This window comes from Pongo pygmaeus, chromosome 1, assembly GCF_028885625.2.
Source record: "Pongo pygmaeus isolate AG05252 chromosome 1, NHGRI_mPonPyg2-v2.0_pri, whole genome shotgun sequence".
Taxonomy (NCBI): Eukaryota; Metazoa; Chordata; class Mammalia; order Primates; family Hominidae; genus Pongo; species Pongo pygmaeus.
The window spans coordinates 185,530,001-185,553,283 of record NC_072373.2 but is presented as its reverse complement, the minus strand read 5'-3'; the positions used below and the strand labels follow the sequence as shown (position 1 = coordinate 185,553,283).

Here is a 23,283-nt window from a genome sequence, read left to right as displayed (position 1 = left end):
ATATTAAACAATTACATAGAGGAATGTACAGGAAAAAAAAGCCCCCAATAAACATATTATCTGCAATAAAGCAATATAAATATATTATCTTCTCACTGAAATTGAGAAAAGGAAAGTTTCTAACAAGGGATGGAAAACAGAAATTATTTTTACATATTATTGCAAGTTTAAGATATACATGTATATACGGTATCACTGAAATTCTCTATGTGTCGTCTTTACTGTTTGATGTTTGTGAATGTCAACAATTAGAAATGAGAGGCTTTTATAAATTCTTTTCTTTTTTTGGAGATGGAGTCTTGCTCTGTTGCCCAGGGTGGAATACAGTGGCGTGATCTCGGCTCACTGCAACCTCTGCCTCCCGGGTTCAAGCAATTCTCCTGCCTCAACCTCCCGAGTAGCTGGGACTACAGGCATGCGCCACCACACCCAGCTAATTTTTTTGTATTTTTAGAGAGATAGGGTTTCACCATGTTGGTCAGGCTGGTCTCAAACTACTGACCTCAAATGATCCTCCTGCCTTGGCCTCCCAAACTGCTGGGATTACAGGCGTGAGCCACTGTGCCTGGCCTGTAAATTCTTTTAAAAACACAATACCTAATCTAATTTTCCCCATCAGGTTCCAAGTTTCTTAAAATGCCCTATGACTGGGGAGAGTACAATGAACACTTTTTTGTGTCTTCTTGAGGGTAGAGATATTGCAGCATTTTGGGTTTTTTTTTCATTTCTATAGCCTTGGTGCCTAGTTCAGGAGTTGACATAATACATACTCAGTAACTGTGGTAAGCTGATCTCTTCACCCTTTCACTCAGTAAGTAGTATCAAGCAATGGTGAGGCAATGGCTGAATAATAATGGTATCTACTGATGAAAAAAAAAGAAATGAGGTTTCTCAGAGTTTAGAACCCCATTTCCCCATACAGCCTTAGCTGGGTTTCTGGGTCTTGCTTACATTTCTAAGCTGCCCATTTTTTTTCTGAGGAAAAAAACTTTTTTTTTCAAAAGTTGGTACCTTCTAGAAAATGCTAAAAAGGAGGGCTATTTGAATCACTAGAAAAGTTACATGTGGGCCAGGCGTGGTAGCTCATGGCTGTAATCCTAGCACTTTGGGAGGCCAAGGCGGGTGGATCACTTGAGGTCAGGAGTTCAAAACCAGCCTGGCCAACATGGTGACACCCCATCTCTACTAAAAATACAAAAAAAAAAAAAAAAATAGCTGGGCATGGTGGTGGATGCCTGTAAACCCACCTACTCGGGAGGCTGAGGCAGGAGAATTGCTTGAACCCGGGAGGCGGAGGTTGCAGTGAGCCAAGATCGCGCCATTGCACTCCAGCATGGGTGACAGAATGAGACTCTGTCTCAAAAAAAGTTACATGTGAGCCTTCCAAAGAGGCTCGTCTAGACATTTGTCACTATGAGTTTCCCTTCAAACTTACAAGCTATTATGGTAAAAATGCAAACAAAAACACTCTGATATTCTGTGGTTTTTAAAGCACTGCCATTTTACATGAAATAAATATGTGACATAGAATGTTTACAAAGTTATTAAATGAGATTTGTTAAGTTCCAGTATCAAATTACAATAGCAATTACAAATTATTAAGCATCTACTATCTTTCAGGTAACGAATAGGCCACATGCCTTATAAACATGTCATTTAATTCTCACAAAAATCCTGAAAGGATTCAGGCTCACTTTACAACAGAAGAAAATGAACTTCATGAAGATCAAGGTAATTTGCCCAAAATCCCACAGCTTTTGAGCACTGAAACCCAGTCTGAACTCTATAGACCTTGTGCTCTTAACAAGCATGGTACAGTGCTAGGTATTTATTTAAAAATCTTGAAACCATTTCTAAACATAAAATTAATAGAGTAGTCAGTATCAGTCTGCTAGATCCACATTGCTAAAAGCATTACAAGCTCACGTGCTCTTGTAATACCTACTTATGAATCCAACTATAGCTCAGACTAACATCTTTAGGATTTTAAACTGCTAATGCTCAGGTCTACCTTCACTTACCTGGGGTGGGGGGCAAGAAGAGCTGCCTTTATAAGCAGGCCATTCAATAATATTTATTGATTGCTCACCATGGGACATAACTGGGCCAGGTACTGGGAATAAAATAAACAAAACAGATATGATCCCTTCCCTTATGGAGCTTATAGTCCAGTAGGGGAAAGAGTAAATAAGAGAGCAGGCTGCTATATGTAGGCAAACAAAAGGATATAGTTTATATTAAAAGGTCAGGATAGGTCTTTCTCAGAAAATAACTTGAAGGCTAAGCTGGATTTGGAATCTATGTGTTCGGAGGAGAAAGGGGCTAGAGAGCATTTCAGGCAAGGAAGCTGTGTAAAGACCTGTAGCAGGAATGAAATACTCCAAAAAGTCTAAATATGAATTTGATCCTGCCCTCTTTAGTATCTGTATCTCCTATAAATCTTCTGAGAAGAAAGTGGCAAGGGGAAGAAAGGTGGCTCCAGACACATCCAGAGATTAGCCATTCCCTTATAAGTCAGTAAGAACACCATTTGAAGAAGTTGGGTCTAGAAGATCTAGACTATTAAACAATATCTGGGAAACAGTAGACTGCAGGCTGTTCTGGCACACAACAGCAGCCGAGAGGCATGCCAAATACATAATCTCAAAAACTTACGATTCTTTAAAAAATGCTTCTGATGGAAATGCATAGCATTCTATGGGAAGAATTTAAAACTCAGTTATTTAGGTGAATCTTAGCCTTCAAATGTAACAAAATCTAGGTATTGAGGAGTTTAAAATTTCCTATTCAGAATGAAAACTTGAGCCAGGAGTGATAGCTGGTACCTGTAATACCAGCTACTTGGCAGGCTGAGGTGGGAGAATTGCTTGAGGTCAAGAGTTTGAGACCAGCCTGGGCAACATAATGAGACCTAATTTCTCTCTCTCTCTCTCTCTCTCTGTATTTTTGGGACAGAGTGAGACTCGGGAGTGCAGTGGCATGATCATGGCTCACTGTAGCCTCGACATCCCGGGCTCAAGCGATCCTCCCACCTCAGCCTCCCGGGTAGCTGGAACTAGAGGCTCACAAGCTACCATGCCCAGCTAATTTTTAAAAAATTGTTTGTAGAGATGGGGTTTCACCATGTTACCCAGGCTGGTCTCAAACTCCTGGGCTCAAGCCATCTGTTTGTCTCGGCTTCCCAAAGTGCTAGGATTACGGTCCTGAGCCATGGTGCCCCCCAGTATCTTTAAAAAAAGAAAGAAAGAGGCCAAGTGTGGTGACTCATGCCTGTAATCCCAGCACTTTGGGAGGCTGAGGCAGGGAGATCGCTTTTGAGCTCAGGAGTTCAAGGCCAGCCTGGGCAACATTGTGAAACCCTGTCCCTACAAAAAATACAAAAAGTTAGCCACGCATGGTGGCGAGTGCCTATAGTCCCAGCTACTCGGGAGGCTGAGGTGGGAGGATTGCTTGAGCCCGGGAAGTGGAGGTTGCAGCGAGTCAAGATTGAGCCACTGCACTCTAGCCTCAGCAACAGAGTAAGACCCTTTCTCAAAAAAAAAAAAAAAAAAAAAAGAAAAAAAGAAAAGGAAAGAAAAGTCTTCTTAAAACATTAATCTAATCTAATTATGACACTATCTTGTTTACTTCAACAACTTCCTCACTGTTTTGGGCAAGAATTCAAACTCTTTCGTCTGATATCTGGCTCTTCTCCAGTCCTATCTGCTTCTCTGCCTCCTATACTCACACTCCAGCTACAGAAAGTTACCAGTATACATCACACTTTTTCAAAGAGGATAAAAGATCCAGCTTAAAGGACTTCCATTGGCCAAACTGACAATTTAAGCATGAAAACATTTTAAAATGGATGGTAGGTAGCTAATAGTTACAGTTAATTTAAAATAGAATTATGTTATAAATATAGTTAACAATAGAGTACTGTACATTTCAAAATTGCTAAGAGAGTAAATTTCAAATGTTCTCACCATGAAAAATGTTAAGTATTTGAGGGATGGATATGTTAACTTGTTTGATTTAATTATTCCACATTGTATACATAAATTATAACATCGCTTTGTATCCCACAAATTTATACAATTATAAGTTGTTAATTGACAATAAAAGAAAAGGAATTGTGAAAATCTGTGCACTTATAATGATACTTAATAGATAAAAACTATACATAAAGTGTATTAAAAGGTTCCTTCAATGCCTATGAAAAGGGAGAAAATTTAAAGAAAAGTTCTAATGACAAGAAGAATAAGTTGATTTTTTAAATTGATTTTTATAGAGTAAAGATAACGGAAACAAAAAAATTAATTATGAAACATATATCTGTTTATAAAATCTGGTTATATATTTGTTTCTATCTGTGTAGGCAGAAAAGAATGAATACAGGGAATTGTAACTAAACCAGACCTTGCAAAAGCAGAAACTATATGAAGAACAAAAAGACTAATCAGCATGAGTACCATCACATAATAATAATGTAGAAAAAGTATCCAATAATTAATCTGCACCAGTGATCATCTGAACACAAAAAGCAACTAGAAACAAGTTTCAATGTTATACTGGAAAATTATAATTTAACCAAACGTCCTAAAATATTAACTAGATTATTCAAATCCTAAGTATGAAGGCTCTCAGTGGCTCTATTAATAATAGTAGGAAATTAATAAGCTATACATAGTCTAATAATTGTAACAAAATATGCCAATATATAATAATGACAAAATAGTGGGTTACATAATGCTGGCAAAGCAAAACCTAAAGAATACATCATTCCAGAGGAAAACTTCAAGGAAAAAACACATCATTCAGGAAAATTTAAACTCATTAAAAGGACCACTAGAATCCCAGGAAAATAAGTATCAAAATAAGTATGTTATAATCAAAATAGGTATGTTATAATCCTAGGAAGATAAGCATGATTAACAACTATCAGCTGGGCACAGTGGCTCATGCCTGTAATCCTAGCACTTTGGGAGACAGAGGCAGGTGGATCACAAGGTCAAGAGATAAGAGACCATCCTGGCCAACATGGTGAAACCCCGTCTCTACTAAAAATACAAAAATTAGCTGGGTATGGTGGCATGTGCATGTAGTCCCAGCTACTCAGGAGGCTGAGGCAGGTGAAGCGCTTGAACCCGGGAGGTGGAGGTTGGAGTGAGCCGAGATGGCGCCACTGCACTCCAGCTTGGCAACAGAGCGAGTCTCCATCTCAAAAAAAAGAAAGAAAAAGAAACAACTATCACATTTATTGGTCATTTAGGGGTGACTGAAGCATTGAAAAGAACCAGCCATACTAAATTTTTGATAGTAACTTTAATTCCTTTTTTTCCCCCACCGAGATGGAGTCTTGCTCTGTTGCCCAGGCTGGAGTGCAGTGGCGCGATCTCGGCTCACTGCAACCTCCCCCTCCTGGGTTCAAGCAATTCTCCTCCCTCAGCCTCCTGAGTAGCTGGGATTACAGGCACATGCCACCATGCGCGGCTAATTTTTGTATTTTTAGTAGAGACAGGGTTTCATCATGTTGGCCAGGCTGGTCTCAAACTCTTGACCTTGTGATCCCCCCGCCTCGGTCCCCCAAAGTGCTGGGATCACAGGTGTGAGCCACCGCACCTGGCCTATTTTTAAAAGTTAATTTTATATTAGATTTTTGTTTGTTTTGTTTCTTAGATATATGTATTCAATTATTTGAGCCTTAAATACAATGCAAATAGTTCTGAATGTTCCTCTCTGCATACGAAAGGACATTAAAGAATCTAATCAATAGTTATAAGCATTTTCCATTCAGGGACTGTGTCTTATTTGACTTCATGTCATCAACTCCTAGCACAGAATCTGTGATGTATAGTAGATTCTTAATAAATGTTTTTTCAGGGAAAGCATGAGTGAGAATAATAATTACGAAAACTCAACAAACAAAACAAATTCCAATTGTCCTTACCTGCTTTTTTTTTCCCCTTTTGACCGGGAACAGGTTCTAAGCTATCTTGGCCTTTTCTCATCAACATAGCAAGTGATGCATCATAAGCTCTAAACAGGTCCACAACCTCATGTAAGGCAACGTCTGTTATCAGATCACAGCTCAGCACCAGCACATCTGTCTGTTAAATGGAGATGGGAAAAGTCAGTATCATAAAGGACAATGGATTACACAAATCATCACAAGACAAAATTATGATGGCTTAAAAACACACAAATCAGACAATACTCTTCTAGCATTTTTCATAGCCAAACAAGTAAAATAAATGGGGTTGTTCTTATTGAATTGTGCTGGTATAGGGTCTGGAATCTCTACCTCTCCCTTGTGTACCTCAGGAACTGTGTGGGCAGTCCCTGAGACACCTCTGGAACCCTAGGTTCTAAGAAACAGTCTGAAAACCACCACATTGTCTATTTCTATGACTATGGAATATATGATCTTATATTTATACATCTCTTTATAGTTTAAAAAAGCATTTTCACATAGTTTGATGATTTAATATGGCAAAGAACAATCACTTTACTACAGTACCAGGAAATAACAGGATGAACAGAATACAATGCCTCATTCTTAGGAACTTAACATTCTATAGAATTGTGATAACACTTTGCAAACATTATTTATTTTATTTTATTTTATTTTATTTATTTATTTATTTTGAGACAGAGTCTCGCTCTGTTGCCCTGGCTGGAGTGCAGTGGCACGATCTCAGCTCACGGCAAGCTCCGCCTCCCAGGTTCATGCCATTCTCCTGCCTCAGCCTCCCAAGTAGCTGGGACTACAGGCGCCCGCCACCATGCCCGGCTAATTTTTTTTGTGTTTTTAGTAGAGACGGGGTTTCACTGTGTTAGCCAGGATGGTCTCGATCTCCTGACCTTGTGATCTGCCCGCCTCGGCCTCCCAAAGTGCTGGGATTACAGGCGTGAGCCACCGCGCCCGGCCTTATTTTTTATTTTAATTTTATTTTTAAATTAAAAAAAAATAGAGACAGGGTCTCACTATGTTTCTCACTATGTTATCCAGGTTGGTCTTGAACTGGTGGGCTCAAACAATCCTGTCTCAGCCTCCCAAAGTGCTGAGATTACAGGTGTGAGCCACCATACCTGGCCGAAAACATATTTTAATCTTCACAACAACCATATGCAGTAAGAACTATATATATATATATATTTTTTTTTTTTTTTTGAGACAGGGTCTTGTTCTGTCACCCAGGCTGGAGTGCAGTGGCATGATCATGGCTTACTGCAGCCTCGACTTCCTGGGCTCAAATGATCCTCCCACCTCAGCCTCCCTAGCAGCTGGGACTACAGGCATGCACCACCACACCTCGCTAATTTTTATTTTTATTTTTAGTAGAGACAGGGTCTTCCTATGTTTCCCAGGCTGGACTCGAACTCCTGGACTCAAGCAATTTGCCCGCTTTGGCCTCCCAAAGTGCTAGGAGTACAGGCATGAGCCACCATGCCTAGCCCAGAGCTGTTATTATTAGCACTTTACCAACGAAGAAACAGATTTATAGTAGTTATGTAACTAAGATTTAACAATTAGTAATGGCTATTTGTATAACTAAAGAATCTGTATTACTGAATAGTGTTAAAGAAATATAGTTTAGGCCGGGCGCAGAGGCTCATGCCTGTATCCTACCTAGCACTTTGGGACGCCGAGGTAGGCGGAGTGCCTGAGTTCAGGAGTTTGAGAACAGCCTGAGCAACACAGTGAAACCCCATCTCTACTAAAATACAAAAATTAGCCAGGCATGGTGGCACATGCCTATAGTCCCAGCTACTTGTGAGGCTGAGGCAGGAGAATTGCTTGAACCCAGGAGGCGGAAATTGCAGTGGGCCGAGATAGCACCACTGCACTCCAGCTTGGGTGACAGAGCAAGACTCCATCTCCAAAGAAAGAAAAAAGAAATATAGTTTAGGGCCAGGCACAGTAGCACATGCCTGTAATCCCAGAGGTGCCTCAGGGAAAGGCAGGTTCTGATTTGCCCTTCGTGAATCAACCAAGGCAGCTCCTCTTTTATTAATTTTATTTTCTAGGCTTCTGGATAAGCTTTGTCTTGGAAAACCAATTATGCTACTTTAAAAAAAGTCTAGGCTGGGCAGAGTGGCTCACACCTGTAATCTCAGTGCTTTGGGACGCCAAGGCAGGAGGACTGCATGAGCCCAGGAGTTCAAGGTTAGAGTGAGCTATGATCACATCACTGCACTTCTCCCTGGGTGACAGTGCAAGATGCTATCTCAAAAAAAAAAAAAAAAAAAAAAAAAGGCCTGGCACAGCGTCTTGCACCTGTAAGCCAAGCTACTCTGGAGGCTGAGGCAGGAGCATCACTTGAGGCCAGGAGTTTGAGGCCAGCCTGAACAACATAGTAAGACCCCATCTCTAAAAATATATAAAACATTTTTTAAATTAGCAAATAAAATTTTTTAAAAGTTAGCCAGGAGTGGTGGCATGCACTTATAGTCCCAGCTACTTGGGAGGCTGAGGCAAGAGGATTGCTTAAACCTCAGAGGAGTTCAAGACTCTAGTGAGCTATGATTACTCCACTGGATTCCAGCCTGGGTGACAGAGTGAGGCCTTGTCTCAAATAAATAAATAGTCTGAAAAACACTGGACCAAATTATTTTGGGTTCAAGAATAAAATGAATATCTACATGTATTTTTTTTTTTGTAAGTACTCCAAACTTTCCTAATATTTTAATTTAAAATCACGATTCCTGGGTTGGGTGGGAAAATGGATGATTTCAACTCATAGTCTACCAAATGAAAGAGTCTTGTTTGCTCAGAAAGTGAGACTCAACCATCAGAATGCCTTATGTTACTGCCTGAAATTTCTTATTCTGAATATAGAATCTGCAACAGAATCACCATTTCTTTTTCCACATGTAACTTGTTATTTACAGCCTGAACAATTTCTTTTGAAGGCCTTTTAAAGTTAAGCTCAAATTCAGATTGTTTCCTACTCTTCTGCTTAAGGTTCTCTAAATTCTTTTTAGATTTTAACTCTGAGACTGAAAAAAAAAAAAAGTTCCCACTGGGCGCGATGGCTCACGCCTATAATCCCAGCACTTTGGGAGGCCGAGGCGGGCGGATCACGAGGTCAGGAGATCGAGACCATCCTGGCTAAACAAAAAATTAGCCGGGTGTGGTGGCGGGCGCCTGTAGTCCCAGCTACAGGCTGAGGCAGGAGAATGGCGTGAACCCAGGGGGCGGAGCTTACAGTGAGGCGAGATCGCGCCACTGCACTCCAGCCTGGGTAACAGTGCAAGACTCCGTCTCAAAAAAAAAAAGTTCCCATAAACATCTCCTTAGGCAAAAAAAAAAACCCCTACAACTGCAACTTACCATGCAGGAAGCAGCAAACATGAACAAATCAGACCACATACATACAAACTAAAGAAACAGCCTGCAGACTCCTACTTAGAACAATGCTTAGAAAGACAGGGAGACAAATCATTACTAAAGACATTCACAGAGTTGTCATTACAACAGTACAGAAGTTGCCCCATTTCATCAGAATGAAAATGACAATTTGCTGAGGAAAAAAATCCCCTTTCTATTTTTCTAAGTTTCTCTAATAAGATGGCTGTTTTTTTGCAAGTTGACTGATCTACAATAAATTGAACTATTAAGTGTACTCCAAAATCAAGAAAATGACTCCAATGCAGATGCCTCAGAAGTGGTAACAATGTTGTCTTGGCAAATAAATGCTGTTATCATTCGATATCTGCAAAAGTGTTTAAATCTGTCAGTACAGTGAATGCCAAACAAGTCCTGCATAATTGTGAACAGGCTGTAGGCTCATTTCTCTCTTTGCGTTTTGATGACTTTTTGCTAAACTGAATGCAAAATCCCCAAGGATCACAAGGAACAGACCCCTCCACTCAATGTCTGGTTGCCATCTGTTCTTAGTGTGAAAAGAAAGGCGTGGGTCTGAAAGAACAGGGCCTAGCATACAGATGGAGGTGCTGTTCCATCAGCCCCTCTCCTGCCTCTGTTCCCAGAGAATGCACCATGTAAGAGTCACTGAGACCAAACACATCTCATCCTCTTTGCAACTCCATCACTTCCAAAGGAAAGTGTTTGTTGTCTGATCAATTTCCAAAGCTGGAAATCTCATTAGAAGAAAGAAAGGAAAGCTAAATCATACTTACACCTTCATAATACCATTAAAAAAAAATTTTTTTTGAGACAGGGTCTCAGTCTGTTGCCCAGGCTGGAGTGCAGAGGTGTGATCATAGCTCACTGTAACCTCAAATTCTTGGACTCAAGCATCGTACCACCTCGGCTTCCTAAGTAGCTGGGACTACAGGCACCACATGCCACTATGCCCACTAATTTTAATTTTTTCTTCTTCTTTTTTTTTTTTTTTGTAGAGACGGGATCTCACTATGTTGCCAGGGCTGGTCTCGAACTCTTAGGCTCAAGTGATCCTCCTGTCTCAGCCTCCCAAAGTGCTGGAATTACAGGCATAAGCCAGTGTGCCTGGCATGATTTTATAAAAGCTGTAACAGAAAGAAATGATCATTGTTTTTATTTTTATTCTAAAATGTAAAGCCCATTCTAGGAATGCAAATGGCTTTCTAGTAACTGGAGCCCAGAGAGAGAAAGTAGAAAAACTGATAAGACCCAGAGAAGTATTTTTGATCATGTGTGACCATAAGCCATGAATAAACATGGACTGTTTGGACTGTGAAGCAACTGTGTGTCAGAAATGCAGTTAATTTGAAGGTTCCCTGAACATGCCAACACTCAGCTGCCTTTGTTTCATGGACCCACTTCTTTTCTAATGCCAACAGTATGCCTCTTCTGCAGAGACCAACTGGCCTCTCCAAAGACCTCCCTACTCACTATTCCAACAGTCCTTGGTATGCCTCATCCCAAGCCTGCTCCTCTAGAGAAGCCAGGGCAATGTCAAGGGCAGAAAGCACAACTCAGAAGGAAAGCAGATGTGTGCACTGTTGACAATATAGAAACATGCAAGGTTTCAAGGGAAGGCAGTACTTTAGTGTTTAAAGTGTCCAAGACACCCAGGAATTCAAAATCCAAACTGCTGCCAGTTAGTCTTGACTAAAGTAAACAAATTAAGCTCAGAAAACCCAATTAACAAGCCATGGCAAAGCCCAGAAATCTCTCATTACAAGAACATTTTCGATCAAGCCAAAACCACTGAGTAAAATTAGAGGGGAAAAAAAAAGTTAAATCAGAAAACCGGATGTGTGTGTGTGTGGCTGTAGTGGTGGGGTGGGAGGTGAGGAGAGCTACTGGGAATAGCCTCTTTTCTTTTCCTGGCAGCTGTTCCATGACAGATTGTTATAAATAACACAATCTGGCAACTGATTTCTTATGACAAGGAGAAAGAAAAACACATTTACTCCCTTGGAAAAAAACTGTCAGGGCAAGGTAACTACCATGCTTCTACTCACCCAGTGCTTCCACAAATAATGGCTATGATCCAAATCACCAGCCTGCATGCCACCCCTGCCCATATGGAACTCATGAATTCAGCTACTTGGTGTGACTATGAAGGTCACAATTTACATTTTCCTATGTGGTCCAATCCCAATCAAATCCCCAAGAGTAGTTTGTGTGCTTTTTCTTTTCTTTTCTTTTCTTTTTTTTTAGACAAGGGGTCTCCTTATATTGCCCAGGCTGATCTCAAACTCCTGGGCTCAAGAAATCCTCCTGCCTCAGCCTCCCAAAATGCTGGGATTACATGCATGAGCCACTGCACCTGGCATAGTTTGTGTGCTTTAATAAACACCAAAGGCTAACTGCAATGGAGACCTCAGTTTTGGTTTAAAATGCTTAGAAAAGATTCCAGTCTATAGTCCTCAAAGTGCAAGGCCAAGGGCCAACTGCCACATTGTTTTCACTGAGGTTGGGGCAGTAGGTCTAGGAAAGGAAATGACCAACTCAGTCAGTAAGTAAGAAATGTGATAATCCTTGGGCTCACAGCTAAATATCCTTACTATATTCCTTAGTTTAATCATGCTGTTGCTACCATCCAGAATCTGATGCCAGAAATCCGCCCATAGTCCAGGAAGGAAGTCCTCCCTCTCCTGCCCTGTCCCCTACTCTTCGCCTATTGCACTGCCTTAGTTCAGGTCTCAAAATCTTCCAGTCTCTTGGCTGGTGTCTCTCTTGCTCCAGTTTTCCCTTATTCTAATCCATACTCTAATTTCTACTGCATATGTCTTTTCCCTGCTTAAAGACACCCTAAAACAGTGTTTTCCAAACATCAAAAAAGTTGAACTTATTGCCCCTTACTTTAAATTTTTTTAAAAATATATAGATCACTATAATATGATATGCTCTTTATATAATATATATAAAGATAGACATTTAAAAAGGAATAAATAAAACATTTAAAAACAAGAAATTCTAACATTTTCCTCTGGTACTTAATTCTGTACACCACCTGGCTTTGAGTACAGCGTATTTTGGAGATTGCTGCTCAACAAGATTAAGTTGGAATTCCTTAGTATGACATTAAGGGTCTTCAAAATATGACTCCACCTACCTAATTCAGTATTCTCTCCCCCAATTCCCCTCCACATAGCCAATGTTAACTTTTTCCTTTTTTTTTTGAGACAGAGTCTCACTCTATTGCCCAGGCTATTGCCCAGGCTGCAGTAAAATGGCACGATCATGGCTCACTGCAACCTCCACCCCCCGAGGTTCAAGCAATTCGTGTGCCTCAGCCTCCCGAGTAGCTGGGATTACAGGTGCATGCCACCATGCCCAGCTAATTTTTACATTTTTAGTACAGACAGTGTTTCGCCATGTTGGCCAGGCTGGTTCTCAAACTCCTGACCTCAAGTGATCTTCCTGCCTTGGCTTCCTCAGGTGCTGGGATTACAGGCATGAGCCACTGCACCTGGCCGCCAGTGTTAATTTGATAGAGTCAACCGCCAAGAATGTATACCCTAGTCTGTCTTCCTACTCTATTATATATTTATCCATCAAAATTCAGGTCTTGTCACAGTTACTAGAAAGGGCAGAGCCGATATATTATCTCCCCTAGAGATGATGCATTTTCTGATCCATTACAGACCTTAAATCACTAATTGGATTACATATATATTTTTTCCATCTAGACTTTGAGCTCCATAAGAAGCCCTTTTATCTTTGTATACCCAGAGTTCAACCTAGTGCTGGCAAACACACGAGTAAATGTTAGTACTTTTCGTGTATCTCCTTCTCTTTGTTTAATTTGACTCAAATATTAAAACAGCTGATTTTAAATGTTTAGAAACAGTATACATTCTGACAGAGGTGAATGCTCCCTTTGTAGAGACTGACTGTTCAGTTAGGACAGGGGCCACAGAGACAACTTTGCAGTTCCCTAATGCAAGAAGGTAGGAAATGAACCTGCTACTTCCAAAGAAGCAAAAGGCAGAGATGTCTGAAAGGAAAGAAATCAAAAGCAGCTGTCCTGGAGGGCACGGCTGAAGAATGACGATATGCTTGCTAGATTTACAACTTAAAATGAAGGCTCAACATTTATGGTTCTAATATTCATAATTCATTCACATCCTCAAAGGAAATTTTCCTCTTCAGATTAAGAACAAATAGAGGAATTGTATTCTTCCTTACTGTGTGAAGCTAGGAAAGAAGGACCTATATTAATTTTTAATTCTGTTCAAATGAGTTCCCTATAAAAATGCCTGTCACTTCTCTTCTAGGATTTAGATATATGCAATTTAATTTTCATCTCTAAATGCACTGACTTGGAATAGAAAAAAACAAGAGTTTTTTTGCTGTTCTCCCAAATCAAACTTTCACTCTAAAGGGAAGTTCATAACAATGAGAAAAATACAACTAATACATCTTTTTAAAACTTAGGGTTGGCTGAGCATGGTGGCTCACGCCTGTAATCCCAGCATTTTGGGAGGCCAAGGTGGGAGAACTGTTTGAGGCCAGGAGTTTGAAACCAGCCTGGGCAACACAGCAAGACCTTATCTCTACAAAAAATTTTAAAAATTAGCCAGGCATGGTGGTGCCCGCCTGTAGTCCCAGCTACTTGAGAGGTTGAGGCAGGAGGATCATTTGAGCCCAGGTTTCAGGCTGCAGTGAGCTATGATTGTGCCATTGCACTCCAGCACCCGTGACACAGTAAGATCCTGTTTCTAAAAAACAAAACAGAAAATTCAAGAAGTAACAATTTTAGCATGTTATTTAGAGACATACAGATAAAAAACAAAGTAGCTAAAAGAAGAGAACCTTTAGGGTTAGGGATATGGGGTGGGGGTGGTCAGGGGACTAATATTTTTAGGAACAAAGCTTGAACTATTGAATTATTTAAATTATTAAATTATTAACTTATTAAATGATATTGAATTATTTAAATGATATGTACATATAACTTCAATAAGTATAAGGTGTTTATTTATTTATTTATTTATTTTTGAGACAAGAGTCTTGCTCTATCGCCCAGACTGGAGTGCAATGGTGCGATCTTGGCTCACTGCAACCTCCACCTCTGGGGTTCAAGTGATTCTCGTGCCTCAGCCTCCAGAGTAGCTAGGATTACAGGCATGTGCCACCACACCCAGCTGATTTTTGTATTTTCAGTAGAGACAGGATTATGCCATGTTGGCCAGGCTGGTTTCGACCTCCTGGCCTCAAGTGATCCACCCACCTTGGCCTCCCAAAGTGTTGGGATTACAGGCGTAAGCCACTGCACCTGGCCGGTATGAGTTTTTTAAAAAAGACATTAGGACTATTTTCTTATCTCTGTTTTTTAAAAAAATTACTTCAGTGACTTTAACATCCTTATGGCTGAGACTCCATGACCTCATCATGTTCAATTATTTTTTTCTCCTTCTCACCTTAGTCACTCAACCACTTTGTTATACCCTACTCCTTGGCATTACCAAAAATTGTACCAACTCCAAAATCTCACTGTAAAATATCCTATTAATTCATGTAACACACATATATTGAACCCCGAATATGGCCAGGCATTATAGAGATACAGCAATGAACAAACAAACAAAAATCCCTGACCTCAAAAAGCTTACATCCTATTGTCTGATCACCACCTTCTAATTTTCCAACTCACTGACTTTTTACTCTGGCTCCAGCAATTCTAACAAGATCCTCAATCCATTTGGTACAGTGATTTATCGCACCCTAATTCCTTTGGTGGTCTCATTTACACAGCTTTTGGTGGTCCATCACTATAAATACTCCTTAATATACATCACCATCTTCCTTACTACTCTCATCCCTTGTACTCAACAGGTAAAGATGCTAGTTATATCCTAACTCTCTGCCTACTTTGCATATGAACCCAAGAAGCTAAACATGGATAGAAAACTCGTAACAGCATTGGCTAGTCTCCTTTTAAACTGATAACCCAAATCTCAAGGGGATCCTTCGCACTGTCCAGCAATACATTTCCTAGCCAATTAACTTTTACATTCTCAGAGATAATTTCATATATTCTCATCCTTCCTTAAAACTTCAGCAGCTTCTCCCTTCCTCTTTTTTTTTTTTTTTTTTTTTGAGACGGGGTCTCGCTCTGTCACCCAGGCTGGAGTGCAGTGGCTCAATCTCAGCTCACTGCAGCCTCCACTTCACAGGTTCAAGCAATTCTCCCACCTCAGCCTCCCGAGTAGCTGGGATTACAGGGGCGCACCACCATGCCTGGCTAATTTTTGCATTTTTAGTAGAGATGGAGTTTCACCATGTTGGCCAGGCTGGTCTTGAACTCCTGATCTCAGGTGATCCACCTGCCTCGGCCTCCCAAAGTGCTGAGATTACAAGCGTGAGCCACTGAGCCTGGCCCTACTGACTCTTAACTGGTGGCTTTACATCTTATTTCAATAAGAAAATATAAGCAATTAGAAGCAGCAAACATCTTTCTGACACAAAATTAATTGATCTATATGCATTACATATTATACATTCTGCCTGTACAATAAATTAAATGTATTTTCTCCAATTTTTTTTTTTTTTTTTTTGAGACAGAGTCTCGCTCTGTTGCCCAGGCTGGAGTGCAGTGGCGCGATGTCGGCTCACTGCAAGCTCCGCCTCCCGGGTTCATGCCATTCTCCTGCCTCAGCCTCCCGAGTAGTTGGGACTACAGGTGCCTGCCACCACGCCTGGCTGATTTTTTGTATTTTTAGTAGAGACGGGGTTTCACCGTGTTAGCCAGGATGGTCTCGATCTCCTGACCTCGTGATCCGCCTGCCTCGGCCTCCCAAAGTGCTGGGTTACAGGCGTGAGCCACCGCGCCTGGCCATCCTTTCTCCAGTTTAAGGGAAACCCATCCACTCGTGCACCAGATCACAGTCCCTCTCATCTACTCAAAAAATGCCATAAGGGCAGGAACTTTGTTTTACGCACTGTTCATCCCAAGCATACATCATACAGTGATTAGTTCCTTGTAGGTAGCAAAAATATAGTTGTTGAATCGAATAATTGAATGCTTTATTTTCTCTATCATCAATTTATTCCTCTCCTCTTTGGGATCACTGCCATCAGTATAGAACATATAAAAATACCTACCTTAAAAAAAACACAACTTGCCTCCATAAGTGTAAAAAAACCCCAGAAAACACACACTTTATTTTTATAAGCTGGGCAAGGAAGCACTTATTTATATCACATTCTTTTATAGGTATGAAATTTTTCATTGAAAAAAAAAAAGAAAAGAACCAGCCTCACTCTGGTCCAATTTCTGCCCTGTTTTTCTTCTTCCTTCATATCATAATTTCTCAAAAAAAAGTTAGCTATCTCACTGTCTTCATTTTCTCATTCATCTCCCATTCTCTCTAATCAGGCTTTTGTCCCTACCACTCCAGCAAGGGTTTAAGTCATCACTGAACCTAACTTGCCAATTCTCATTATTAATATCAGTTGTCACCGGGTGCAGTGGCTCACGCCTATAATCCCAGCACTTTGGGAAGCTAAGGTGTGCATATCACTTGAGCCCAGGAGTTCGAGACCAGCCTGGGCAACATGGCAAAAAAAAAAAACACAAAAACTTAGCCATCTCTACAAAAAATACAAAACTTTAGCCAGGTGTGGTGGTATGTGCCTGTAGTCCCAGCTACCAAAGAGGCTGAGATGGGAAGATTGCTTGAGCCCAGGAGATCGAGGCTACAGTGAGCCATGATCACCTCACTGCACTCCAGCTTGGGCGTTGGAGTGACATTCTGTCTCAAAAATAAATTATTAAAATAACAACAGCATTTACAACAGGCATGTCAGTCACATCAATACATGGAAATAAGCATAATTCACTCATTGAAAGCAAAAGGTTTTCAATTGGCTTGAAAGTAAAATCTAATTCTATGCCGTATGCAAGAGATAGACCTAAATCAGAGATTTAGAAAGGCTAAAAGATTTTAAAAAAGCAAAGATATACCAGGCAAATGGAAACAATAAGAAAGTGATCCTGCTATCACACAAAGTAGAATTACGCCAAAATCATTAAATAAAACAAAGGATATTTTATAATGCTAGAAGCCAAAATTAAAAGTGAAAATACAATAGTTCTTCATATCTATGCAGCAAAAAAGACAAAACTACTCATATAAAGCAAAAACATCAGGAGATGAATTACGAAATCAATAGAATTGTCTTGGCTATACGGGCTCTTTTTGGTTCCATATGAAATTTAAAGTAGTTTTTTCTAATTTTGTGAAGAAAGTCAATGGTAGCTTGATTTGAATCTATAAATTACTTTGGGCAGTATGGACATTTTCACAATATTGATTCTTCCTATCCATGAACATGGAATGTTTTTCCATTTGTTTGTGTCTGCTCTTATTTCCTTCAGCAGTAGTTTGTAGTTCTCCTTGAAGAGGTCCTTCACATCCCTTGTGAATTGGATTCCTAGGTATTTTATTCCCTTTTTAGCAATTGTGAATGGGTGTTCACTCATGATTTGGCTGTTTATTATTGGTGTATAGGAATGCTTGTGATTTTTTGCACATTGATTTTGTATCCTGAGACTTTGCTGAAGTTGCTTATCAGCTTAAGGAGATTTTGGGCTGCGATGATGTGGTTTTCTAAATATACACCCATGACATCTACAAATAGAGACAATTTGACTTCCTCTCTTCCTATTTGAACACCTTTATTTATTTCTCTTGCCTGATTGCCCTGACCAGAACTTCCAATACTATGTTGAATAGGAGTGGTGAGAGAGGGTATCCTTGTCTTGTGCTGGTTTTCAAAGGGAATGCTTCCAGCTTTTGCCCATTCAGTATGATATTGGCTGTGGGTTTGTCATAAATAGCTCTTATTATGAGATACGTTCCATCAATACCTAGTTTATTGAGAGTTTTTTTTTAGCATGAAGGGGTGTTGAATTTTATTGAAGGCTTTTTCTGCATCTATTAAGAAAACATGTGGGTTTTGTCATTGTTTCTGTTTATGTGACGGATTACGTTTATTGATTTGCATACGTTCAACCAGTCTTGCATCCCAGGGATGAAGCCGACTTGATTGTGGTGGCTGGAGGCATCATGCTACCTGACTTCAAACTATACTACAAGGCTACAGTAACCAAAACGGCATGGTACTGGTACCAAAACAGATATATAGACCAGTGGAACAGAGGCCTCAGAAATAACGCCACACATCCACAACCATATGATCTTTGACAAACCTGACAAAAACAAGAAATGAGGAAAGGATTCCCTATTTAATAAACGGTGTTGGGAAGACTGGCTAGCCATATGTAGAAAGCTGAAACTGGACCCCTTTCTTATACCTTATACAAAAATTAAATCGAGATGGATTAAAGACTTAAACATAAGACCCAAAACCATAAAAATCCTAGAAGAAAACCTAGGCAATACCATTCAGGAGATAGGCATGGGCAAAGACTCCACGACTAAAACACCAAAAGCAATAGCAACAAAAGCCAAAATTGACAAATGGGATCTAATTAAACTAAAGAGCTTCTGCATAGCAAAAGAAACTGTCATCAGAGTGAACAAGCAACCTAAAGAATGGGAGAAAATTTTGCAATCTATCCATCTGACAAAGGGCTTATATCCAGAATCTACAAGGAACTTAAATTTATAATAAAAAAAAAAACCATCAAAAAGTGGGCAAATGATATGAACAGACACTTCTCAAAAGAAGACATTTATGTGGCCAAGAAACATATGAAAAAAAGCTCATCATCACTGGTCATTAGAGAAATCCCAATCAAAACCACAATGAGATACCATCTCATGTCAGTTAGAATGGCGACCATTAAAAAGTCAGGAAACAACCAGATGCTGGAGAGGATGTGGAGAAACAGGAACGCTTTTACACTGTTGGTGGTAGTGTAAATTAGTTCAACCATTGTTGAACTAATTTAGATCCTCAAGGATCTAAAACCAGAAATATACCATTTGACCCAGCAATCCCATTACTGGGTATATACCCAAAGGATTATAAATCATTCTACTATAAAGACACATGCACACGTATGTTTATTGCGGCACTGTTCACAATAGCTAAGACTTGGAACCAACCCAGATAGCCATCGATGATAGGCTAGATAAAGAAAATGTGGCACATATACACCATGGAATACTATGCGGCCATGAAAAAAGGATGACTTCATGTCCTTTGCAGAGACATGGATGAAGCTGGAAACCATCATTCTTAGCAAACTAACACAGGAACAGAAAACCAAACACTGCATGTTCTCACTCATAAGTGGGAGCTGAACAATGAGAACACATGGACACAGGGAGAGGAACATCACACACCAGGGCCTGTCGGGGGGTGGGGAGACTAGGAGAGGGATAGCATTAGGAGAAATACCTAATGTAGATGTGGGCTGATGGGTGCAGCAAACCACCATGGCACATGTATTCATATGTAACAAATCTGCAACTTAAAGTATAAAAAAAAACAATAGAAACCACTAATAATAAGGAGCTTTAACACACTACTATTAGTAAAAGATAGATGAAGCGGATAAAAAATAAAAATAGATATAGAAAATTTAAAAATATGATCAATAAGATCTTATGGCTATATATACATATATGTATATATGTGTGTATATAAATTGACTCAGCTTGGGAATTTAGTATATAATAATCATGAAACTTAAATAACAAGGGCAAAATGAATATTTTAATAAATGGTGATGAGAAACTGAATAAGCATTTGGAAAAAGGATAAAATTAGATCCACTGTTCATATGTACACAAGACAAACATCAAATGGATCAGAGACCTAAATGTAAAAAAGTGAAACTATGCAAGTACTAGAAGGAAACAAAAGTAGGTTTCTCTATAACCTAAATGTGGGAAGAAACTTTCTAACTGTTATTCAAAATCCAGATGAATTAAAGATTGTTAAATTTGACTACATAAATATAAAAACAAGGCTGGGAGTGGTGGCTCATGCCTGTAATCCCAGCACTTTGAGAGACCAAGGTGGGAGGATTACTTGAGCTCATGAGTTCGAGACTAGCTAGCCTAGGCAACATCAAGACCCTGTCTCCACAAAAAAGAAAAAAAATTAGCCGGGTGTGGTGATGTGTGCCTGTATTTCCAGCTACTCAGGAGGCTGAGGTAGGAAGATCACCTGAGCTCAGGGGATGGAGGCTGCAGTAAGGCGAGGTCGTGCCATGGCACTCTAGTCTAGGCAACAGGGCAAGACCCTGTATCAAAACAAAAACAAAAAGTTTTCTATGCCCCCAAACACCACAAAGTCAAAAGATATCAAACTGCTACAGTTACAGAACTTCTAAAATTCAAGAGGGAAAACAACAAAAACTGAAGGTACTTTTAAAATTGAGAAAAAATAAAGTACATGAACAATTTACAAAGAAAGATCATAATGTGTTCAATTTTTAAATGGTCCTTAAACATACAAAAAGATATTTAACTTCACTCATAATAAGAAAAATGCAGCTCACACCTGTGATCCCAGCACTTTAGGAGGCAGAGGCAGGCAGATCACTTGAGCTCAGGAGTTTGAGACCAGCCTGGCCAACATGACAAAACCCGGTCTCTACTAAAAATACAAAAATCAGCTGGGCGTGGTGGCATGTGCCTGTAATCCCAGCTACTTTGGAGGCTGAGGCAGGATAATCACTTGAACCCGAGAGGTGAAGGTTGCAGTGAGCTGAGATTGTGCCATTGCATTCCAGCCTGGATGACAGAGCAAGACTCCATCTCCAAAAAAAAAAGAAAAACGCAAATTAAAATTCAAATGACTCTGAGCTACCATTTCTCACCAATTAGACTGGTGAGTCCATGTGGAAATAAACACTCTCATATATTGTTGCTAGGAATGCTAACTAGTACAACACTTTTGGATGGAAATTTGGTAATTTTTAACAAAGCTACACATGCAGTTTTATCCTTTGACCCAGTAATCCCACTTGTAAGAATTTATCATGCAACAATACCACTACTAATTGCAAAGTTATTCATCGCAGCAAAATATTGGAAGCTACCTAAAAACCCAAACATAGGAGTTGGTTGAGTAAAATATGTACAATGACTTTTTTTCCCTCTCCATTTTGGTGGGCCGGTTGAAGATGAAATCCACTGAGGAGGGAAGGCCTGGGTCTTCAGCATCCTGTGTGCCAGTCCAGAACTGGCCTATCTACAGACCCCCTGAAAATCAAATGGGCTTAGATTTGGACATTCTCAATAAAAAGGGTTAAAGGCTGATGGGACCTAAAGCCTGGTACTTGAATATTGATCACGATAAGCTGCCTTAAGTTCTCTTCATTACACAGATGATCCTAGGTAACTGATCGATCCTGTGGTTCAACTTGATTTCTAGATAGAAGCTGGATTCATGTGATGCCAGAGAAGTAAAATTTTAAGAGACTGAAACCAGATCGGAGTCTCACTGTTCCAGTCTGGACCTCTTTGGTGCTGTAAATCCTGGATATACAGTAGATGATTACTGCGTTTTTCTTTTATGGGCTCTCTTTAGCTTCTGGAGACCTCACTATCCTATTATGTCTGTGTGAAGACATGCTGCTTTGTAATTATCAAAAGTGTCGCATCAAACTCTATGGCTATGCATGGGTCACTGCCTGCTCTCACATCTTCTGTGATCAGCATGGCAGTGGTGAGTTTAGTCGCTCACCAGCTATCTGTGCTGCCTGAAACAGTACCCTTTCTGGAAAGCTAGATATTGTCCATACAGAACTCAGTCCATCAGAGAAATATAAAGCTATGGTATTGGCAGGACTGCGACAAGAGATCATGTTGGACTTTAGCTCCCGAGCAGAGGCCTTCTAGAAATATCAGGTACATCAGGAACATCTCTATCAAGAACACAATTTCATCAAGGCTGAGGGCCATCTGAAACAGATGGAGAAAATATATACTCAGCAAATACAAAGCGAGGATGTAGAATTGACCTCTATGAAAGGGGAAGTCACCTCTATGAAGAAAGTGCTAGAAGAATACAAGAAAAAGTTCAGTGACATCTGAGAAACTTATGAAACGCAATCTTCAGTATCAAAAGCTCCAAGGCCTCTGTGATAGCCTTAGGCTACGTAACATCCCTACTGCTAACCATGAAGGCACCCTTGAACCATCTACGATTGCACAGTCTGGTGTTTTTGGCTTCCCATTAGGAATAACAACTCCAAACTTCCTTTGGATAGTACACCTGTTTAAATCAGGGCGATGGAGATGGAGATCTTCAGTTCAGACCATTTTTTTTGTGGGTTCTTCCACAGCACCTGAACCCAGCAACAGCTTATTTAGTTTTGCCTCTCCTCTCCGAGCGGTGAATTAGAGCAGCAGCAAGTTTCTAGCAGGGCCTTCAAAGTAAAAAGAATTTGAGCCAGGCATGGTGTCACACACCTGTGATCCCAGCTACTTAGGAGGTTGAGGCTGGGAGGATCACTTGAGCCCAGGAGTATGACACTGTAATGATCTAAGATCATGCCACTGCACTCCAGCCTGGGCAACAGAGTGAGACCCTATTTCTAAAAAACGTAAAGATAATTTAGCTAACTTTACAGAATGTTTCCATGTTCACCTTCAGTAATTTCATTTAGCAAATCTTTTATCTAGATAGGACTCCCCAGCCTCCCTGTGCTTTTAAGTCTCTGAAGTTGTCTTCACATTATCAACATAACAAACTCATTGGCAATGGGGAATGGTTTAGAGTCTGGTTTCTCTGTTCCTATTATTTAAAGCATGAGCATTTTATTAATCTCAATTTCATTGTGAACTGCTGAATCTTCATCCCTAGTGAGAAGGTCACAATAATATTTGTTTCAACTTTGGGCTGTTTCTGACTGAGCTGTGTTGTTTATGCCTTAAGTACCTGTGTTATATGCTACATGTCACTTTGAATTC

At 40.1% G+C, this 23,283-nt stretch overlaps 1 protein-coding gene and 1 pseudogene across 1 annotated transcript in view; one reads left to right on the top strand and one right to left on the bottom strand.

The window, feature by feature from the left end:
- Window positions 1-23,283, bottom strand: part of EIF2B3 (eukaryotic translation initiation factor 2B subunit gamma) — a 140,673-nt gene that overhangs the window by 86,306 nt on the left and 31,084 nt on the right. The window contains exon 4 of the mRNA XM_054490475.2: window positions 5,930-6,089. Within this exon, the coding sequence (XP_054346450.1) occupies window positions 5,930-6,089 (160 nt within the window). The remainder of the gene's footprint in view (window positions 1-5,929; window positions 6,090-23,283) is intronic.
- On the top strand, window positions 21,862-22,761 carry LOC129012763 (E3 ubiquitin-protein ligase CCNB1IP1-like; annotated as a pseudogene).